Here is an 8,102-nt window from a genome sequence, read left to right on the forward strand (position 1 = left end):
GGGAAGGGGGGTGAGAGAGGGAGAAAGAGGGAGAGTGAGGGGGCGAGAGAGAGAGAGAAAGGAAGCGAGAGAGGGGAAGGGGGGTGAGAGAGGGAGAAAGAGCCTGAGAGAGAGAGGGGTGAGAGAGAGAGGAGTGAGAGAGAGTGAGCGAGAGAGAGAGAGAGAGGTGACAGAGAGAGGGGTGAGAGAGAGAGAGAGAGAGAGGGAGAGAGAGAGAGAGAGAGGGGGGTGACAGCGAGAGGGGTGAGAGAGAGAGAGAGGGGTGAGAGAGAGAGGAGTGAGAGAGAGAGCGAGAGAGATCCGCTCTCCACTCCAAGCCCTCAGCTCCATCAGTCCAGTATCAGACAGGGGGAAGTGGTTTTGTATCTTTTTATTAACCCCAGAGTAGAGCAAAGTGAGAAACACCTAGCTTGTGTCCAAAAATGTATCATATCCCCTACTTAGTACACTACTAAATCTCATTTAGCAGAAATTCATTTCCACAGTCATTTGTGTTTCTCTTGGTAATTACAAGAGAGAGACATGTTATTATTTCATGAAACCAAAAGGGAAAAATGGTTTACGCCCAGTATTCTTCTGTTTTAGGTCATGTGCATTAGGAAAGTGGAGTGTGCTGCTGACTCAGAGAGTGATGTGTTTAGGGTTGTGAATTGGACCTTCAGGACAGTCTAAATGTTCTCTAGTTTTTCTGCTAGAGAGCGACATGGTTCAGGATGGCTGGGTGAACCTTCCTTCTAAGCTTGGTTAAGGATGGCTCTGAACCTTCATTCTGAGCTTGGTTAAGGATGGCTGGGTGAACCTTCATTCTATGCTTGGTTAAGGATGGCTGGTTGAACCTTCCTTCTAAGCTTGGTTATGGATGGCTGGGTGAAACTTCCTTCTAAGCTTGGTTAAGGATGGCTGGGGAAACCTTCATCCTAAGCTTGGTTAAGGATGGCTGGGCGAACCTTCATTCTATGCTTGGTTAAGGATGGCTGGGTGAACCTTCATTCTATGCTTGGTTAAGGATGTCTGGGTGAACCTTAATTCTATGCTTGGTTAAGGATGGCTGGGGAAACCTTCATTCTAAGCTTGGTTAAGGATGGCTGGACGAACCTTCATTCTGAGCTTGGTTAAGGATGGCTGGGTGAACCTTCATTCTAAGCTTGGTTAATGATGGCTGGGTGAACCTTCATTCTGAGCTTGGTTAAGGATGGCTGGGTGAACCTTCCTTCTAAGCTTGGTTAAGGATGGCTGGGTGAACCTTAATTCTATGCTTGGTTAAGGATGGCTGGTTGAACCTTCCTTCTAGCTTGGTTAAGGATGGCTGGACGAACCTTCATTCTGAGCTTGGTTAAGGATGGCTGGACGAATCTTCATTCTGAGCTTGGTTAAGGATGGCTGGACGAACCTTCATTCTGAGCTTTGACAATCATGTAATCTAAGAGGAGCCAATGCTTTGATCAAGGTGCTCCCAGGAAGTTTTGTATTTGTTTTTCATTTGGAACATGGTGTCGGTGATGGTGACTTCATTCAGCACAAAGGCATAGCAGTCTCATTGGCCAATGCTGTGCTTTCCTATTACTCCATTAGCAATCTCATTGGCCAATGCTGTGCTTTCCTATTACTCCATTAGCAATCTCATTGGCCAATGCTGTGCTTTCCTATTACTCCATTAGCAATCTCATTGGCCAATGCTGTGCTTTCCTATTACTCCATTCCTATTGGCCAACTCCATTAGCAATCTCATTGGCCAATGCTGTGCTTTCCTATTACTCCATTAGCAATCTCATTGGCCAATGCTGTGCTTTCCTATTACTCCCAATTAGCAATGATGTGCTTTCCTATTCATTAGCAATCTCATTGGCCAATGATGTGCTTTCCTATTACTCCATTAGCAATCTCATTGGCCAATGATGTGCTTTCCTATTACTCCATTAGCAATCTCATTGGCCAATGATGTGCTTTCCTATTACTCCATTAGCAATCTCATTGGCCAATGCTGTGCTTTCCTATTACTCCATTAGCAATCTCATTGGCCAATGATGTGCTTTCCTATTACTCCATTAGCCTTTCACTTATGCCAGTTGGTGTTTCTGTGAGATATGGCAGGAGGCAGTTCTTCAAGGCAACGCCCACACCATGCAGATATCGTCCTTCTGGGGCTGTATTCCTTTCAGAAGAAGATGTAGACCTCTCTTTCCTCCCTGAGCGACCCTTCACCCAGGAGTCTGGTCTCACTGAGAACAGAGATGATGGTATATTGCTTCAGCTCTGCTGCGATAAGTGCAGTCCTTAATTTCAGGCCTGGCGGCGTCATGGCTCGAGTCCAAGAGAGTCCTTATGTTCTATGTTGATAGTCGTAAGGGGACATATTTCTTCTTAATTCGTTTTCAACCGCTGAAACGGAATGTCCTGACTATCTAGGAGAGTTAGAGTGGGCAATATTTGACACCTTTTCTAGGCCTTTCCCCAGCTGGGTTGAGCAGTGTGGTTCCTAAAATGGGATTCTCAGACGTACAGGGGTCTGGAGCAGCTGCCACTCAAATCCCAACTGCTGATGACCAATAGCCCTGTACCGCTACTGTGCAAGGGCCTGGCTAGGAGCTTCCTGATTATTCCATCCTGCCTGGTGCAGGAATTCTAGGTGGAACTCCCTGAAGAGCATTAGTGGACACCTGCGTGATGAAATAATTTTAGTGACGTGGGGGATGTGTTTGTCATCACTTCTCTGCTGTTGGAAAATGGTCTCTGGTGGCAAGAATAAAATCCAAGATGACCAGCACCTCCTTACAGCTGCAGGAGGCTGCAGGACCTTCAGTCTGGCAGAGGACCAGCACCTCCTCAAAGCTGCAGGAGGCTGCAGGACCTTCAGTCTGGCAGAGGACCAGCACCTCCTCAAAGCTGCAGGAGGCTGCAGGACCTTCAGTCTGGCAGAGGACCAGCACCTCCTCAAAGCTGCAGGAGGCTGCAGGACCTTCAGTCTGGCAGAGGACCAGCACCTCCTCAAAGCTGTAGGAGGCTGCAGGACCTTCAGTCTGGCAGAGGACCAACACCTCCCCACAGATGCAGGAGGCTGCAGGACTTTCAGTCTGGCAGAGGACCAGCACCTCCCCACAGCTGCAGGAGGCTTCAGGAGCTCCAGTCTGGCAGAGGACCAGCACCTCCCCACATCTGCAGGAGGCTGCAAGAGCTCCAGTCTGTCAGAGGACCACCTGTCACACATCGCCAGCACGTTGCTTTAGTCTCATGGGGAGCTCCCCTAGCCGTTGTCTTCCCAGACTTACCCATGAAGCAGTGGGGCAGTGGTTGGCCGGTGCCAGGGCGTGTCCACATAATGGGGGCCTGCGCACCGCACATTTGGGGACCACTGCAGCTGCAAGATCCCCTTCTGAGTTAGCCAGAGGCCGCAGGGACGCCCAGTTAACGTGTGTTGCCACAAGGAGACCTGGCAGGAGTCTTGGTGAGGAAGAGCCTGTGTACTGGCAAGGGAAGGCTTACATGCAAATCTGCTTCTAGGTTTACCACAAGGGCTAGCCAAGCTAGCCAAGCTAACCACGCTAACCAAGCTAGCCAAGCTAACCAAGCTAACCAAGCTAGCCAAGCTAGCCAAGCTGCAATGACGCATGAGTGTTAGACTGTTTTCTTGTCTCCTCTCTCTCCAGGTTCTTCCTCAAGTTCTTCCTGAAGTGCAACCAGAACTGTCTGAAGAACGCAGGGAACCCACGAGACATGAGGCGCTTTCAGGTGGGAGAGAGAGAACCACAAAACCTAATTTTACATTATTTCTTTAGACACAGTGGTAATGCTGTTTGATGGAAGCTCTCAGGTCCTGTCTCACGTGTCCTTGTCTGTCCCCCTGTCCCCTTTTCCTCTATGTCTCCTGTCCCTGTCTGTCCCAGGTGGTCGTGTCTACCACTGTGAGTGTGGACGGTCATGTCCTCTCTGTCTCTGACAACATCTTTGTCCACAACAACTCTAAACACGGTCGCCGGGCCAGGAGATTAGACCCCTCAGAAGGAACACCCTCGTACCTGGAGCATGGTAAACACTCCTGTCCCCCCCCTCCCTCTCTCACTCTTTTCTATATGTCTCTCTCCCCCGTCTCTCACTCTTTTCTATATGTCTCTCTCCCCCCTCTCTCACTCTTTTCTATATGTCTCTCCCCCTCTCTCACTATTTTCTATATGTCTCTCTCCCCGTCTCTCACTCTTTTCTATATGTCTCTCTCCCCCTCTCTCACTCTTTTCTATATGTCTCTCCACCTCTCTCACTCTTTTCTATATGTCTCACTCCCCCTCTCTCACTCTTTTCTATATGTCTCTCCCCCTCTCTCACTCTTTTTCTATATGTCTCTCTCTCCCCCCTCTCTCACTCTTTTCTATATGTCTCTCTCCCCTCTCTCACTCTTTTCTATATGTCTCTCTCGCCCCCTCTCTCACTCTTTTCTATATGTCTCTCGCCCCCCTCTCTCACTCTTTTCTACATGTCTCTCGCCCCCTCTCTCACTCTTTTCTATGTCTCTCTCGCCCCTCTCTCACTCTTTTCTATATGTCTCTCCCCTCCCTTTTCTGTCTCTCACTATTTTCTATGTCTCTCTCCCCGTCTCTCACTCTTTTCTATATGTCTCTCTCCCCCTCTCTCACTCTTTTCTATATGTCTCTCCCCGTCTCTCACTCTTTTCTATGTCTCACTCCCCCTCTCTCACTCTTTCTATATGTCTCTCCCCTCTCTCACTCTTTTCTATATGTCTCTCTCTCCCCCTCTCTCACTCTTTTCTATATGTCTCTCTCCCCTCTCTCACTCTTTTCTATATGTCTCTCTCGCCCCCTCTCTCACTCTTTTCTATATGTCTCTCGCCCCCTCTCTCACTCTTTTCTACATGTCTCTCTCGCCCCCTCTCTCACTCTTTTCTATGTCTCTCTCGCCCCTCTCTCACTCTTTTCTATATGTCTCTCTCCCCTGTCTCTCACTCTTTTCTATGTCTCTCTCGCCCCCTCTCTCACTATTTTCTATGTCTCTCTCACCCCCTCTCTCACTCTTTTCTATATGTCTCTCTTGCCCCCTCTCTCACTCTTTTCTATATGTCTCTCGCCCCCTCTCTCACTCTTTTCTATATGTCTCTCTCACCCCCTCTCTCACTCTTTTGTATGTCTCTCTCACCCCTCTCTCACTCTTTTCTATATGTCTCTCGTCCCCTCTCTCACTCTTTTCTATATGTCTCTCTCCCCCTCTCTCACTCTTTTCTATGTCTCTCTCGCCCCCTCTCTCACTCTTTTCTATATGTCTCTCTTGCCCCCTCTCTCACTCTTTTCTATAGGTCTCTCTCGCCCCCTCTCTCACTCTTTTCTATATGTCTCTCTCCCCCTCTCTCACTCTTTTCTATATGTCTCTCTCGCCCCCTCTCTCACTCTTTTCTATATGTCTCTCGCCCCTCTCTCACTCTTTTCTATATGTCTCTCTCCCCCTCTGTCACTCTTTTCTATATGTCTCTCTCCCCCTCTCTCACTCTTTTCTATATGTCTCTCGCCCCCTCTCTCACTCTTTTCTATATGTCTCTCTCCCCTCTCTCACTCTTTTCTATATGTCTCTCCCCCTCTCTCACTCTTTTCTATATGTCTCTCTCGCCCCCTCTCTCACTCTTTTCTATGTCTCTCTCCCCCTCTCTCACTCTTTTCTATATGTCTCTCTCCCCCTCTCTCACTCTTTTCTATATGTCTCTCACCCCTCTCTCACTCTTTTCTATATGTCTCTCTCCCCCTCTCTCACTCTTTTCTATATGTCTCTCTCTCCCCCTCTCTCACTCTTTTCTGTATGTCTCTCTCACCCCTCTCTCACTCTTTTCTATATGTCTCTCTCCCCCCTCTCTCACTCTTTTCTATACGTCTCTCTCCCCCTCTCTCACTCTTTTCTATATGTCTCTCGCCCCCTCTCTCACTCTTTTCTATATGTCTCTCTCCCCCCCTCTCACTCTTTTCTATATGTCTCTCGCCCCCTCTCTCACTCTTTTCTATATGTCTCTCTCCCCCTCTCTCATTATTTTCTATATGTCTCTCTCGCCCCTCTCTCACTCTTTTCTATGTCTCTCTCGCCCCCTCTCTCACTCTTTTCTATGTCTCTCTCCCCCCGTCTCTCTCTCTCTTTTCTATATGTCTCTCTCCCCCTCTCTCACTCTTTTCTATATGTCTCTCCCCTCTCTCACTCTTTTCTATATGTCTCTCTCCCCCTCTCTCACTCTTTTCTATATGTCTCTCTCCCCCTCTCTCACTCTTTTCTATATGTCTCTCTCCCCCTCTCTCACTCTTTTCTATATGTCTCTCTCCCCCTCTCTCACTCTTTTCTATGTCTCTCTCCCCCTCTCTCACTCTTTTCTATATGTCTCTCTCTCCCCCTCTCTCACTCTTTTCTATATGTCTCTCTCTCCCCCTCTCTCACTCTTTTCTATATGTCTCTCTCCCCCTCTCTCACTCTTTTCTATATGTCTCTCTCCCCCCTCTCTCACTCTTTTCTAAATGTCTCTCGCCCCCTCTCTCACTCTTTTCTATATCTCTCTCGCCCCCTCTCTCACTCTTTTCTATGTCTCTCTCTCCCCCTCTCTCACTCTTTTCTATGTCTCTCTCCCCCTCTCTCACTCTTTTCTATATGTCTCTCTCCCCCCTCTCTCACTCTTTTCTATGTCTCTCTCCCCTGTCTCTCACTCTTTTCTATATGTCTCTCTCCCCCCTCTCTCACTCTTTTCTCTATGTCTCTCCCCCTCTCTCACTCTTTTCTATATGTCTCTCTCCCCCTCTCTCACTCTTTTCTATATGTCTCTCTCCCCTCTCTCACTCTTTTCTATATGTCTCTCTCCCCTCTCTCACTCTTTTCTATATGTCTCTCTCCCCCTCTCTCACTCTTTTCTATATGTCTCTCTCGCCCCCTCTCTCACTCTTTTCTATATGTCTCTCGCCCCCTCTCTCACTCTTTTTCTATGTCTCTCTCTCCCCCCTCTCTCACTCTTTTCTATGTCTCTCCCCCTCTCTCACTCTTTTCTATGTCTCTCTCCCCCTCTCTCACTCTTTTCTATATCTCTCTCTTGCCCCTCTCTCACTCTTTTCTATATGTCTCTCTCCCCCTCTCTCACTCTTTTCTATATGTCTCTCTCCCCCTCTCTCTTTTCTCTTTCTCTGTCCCCTCTCTATGTTTTCTCACCCCCTCTCACTCTTTTCTATGTCTCTCTCCCCCTCTCTCACTCTTTTCTATATGTCTCTCTCGCCCCTCTCTCACTCTTTTCTATGTCTCTCTCCCCCTCTCTCACTCTTTTCTATATGTCTCTCTCCCCCTCTCTCACTCTTTTCTATATGTCTCTCTCCCCCTCTCTCACTCTTTTCTATGTCTCTCTCGCCCCCTCTCTCACTCTTTTCTATGTCTCTCTCCCCCTCTCTCACTCTTTTCTATATGTCTCTCTCCCCTGTCTCTCACTCTTTTCTATATGTCTCTCTCCCCCTCTCTCACTCTTTTCTATATGTCTCTCTCCCCCTCTCTCACTCTTTTCTATGTCTCTCTCCCCCTCTCTCACTCTTTTCTCTATGTCTCTCTCCCCCTCTCTCACTCTTTTCTATATGTCTCTCTCCCCTCTCTCACTCTTTTCTATATGTCTCTCTCACCCCCTCTCTCACTCTTTTCTATGTCTCTCTCCCCTGTCTCTCACTCTTTTCTATATGTCTCTCTCCCCTGTCTCTCACTCTTTTCTATATGTCTCTCTCACCCCTCTCTCTCACTCTTTTCTATATGTCTCTCTCCCCTCTCTCACTCTTTTCTATATGTCTCTCTCCCTGTCTCTCACTCTTTTCTATATGTCTCTCTCACCCCTCTCTCCTCTTTTCTATATGTCTCTCTCCCCCTCTCACTCTTTTCTATGTCTCTTTTCTCACTCTTTTCTCATGTCTCTCTCCCCCCTCTCACTCTTTTCTCATTTCTCTCTCCCCCTCTCTCCTCTTTTTTTTCTCTCCCCCTCTCTCCTATGTTTTCTCTCTCTCACTCTTTTCTATATCTCTCTCCCCCTCTCTCACTCTTTTCTAAATCTCTCTCTCCCCCTCTCTCACTCTTTTCTAAATGTCTCTCCCCCTCTCTCACTCCTCTCT

The 8,102-nt window shown here is 48.0% G+C and overlaps 1 protein-coding gene across 1 annotated transcript in view; it reads left to right on the forward strand.

Moving 5' to 3' along the window:
• LOC115128127 (transcription factor COE1-A-like) overlaps positions 1–8,102 on the forward strand; it is a 124,067-nt gene that overhangs the window by 50,232 nt on the left and 65,733 nt on the right. Inside the window, exons 7-8 of the mRNA XM_065019880.1 lie at positions 3,645–3,726; positions 3,882–4,023. Of these exons, the coding sequence (XP_064875952.1) occupies positions 3,645–3,726; positions 3,882–4,023 (224 nt within the window). The remainder of the gene's footprint in view (positions 1–3,644; positions 3,727–3,881; positions 4,024–8,102) is intronic.

Source organism: Oncorhynchus nerka, linkage group LG6 (genome assembly GCF_034236695.1).
Source record: "Oncorhynchus nerka isolate Pitt River linkage group LG6, Oner_Uvic_2.0, whole genome shotgun sequence".
Taxonomy (NCBI): Eukaryota; Metazoa; Chordata; class Actinopteri; order Salmoniformes; family Salmonidae; genus Oncorhynchus; species Oncorhynchus nerka.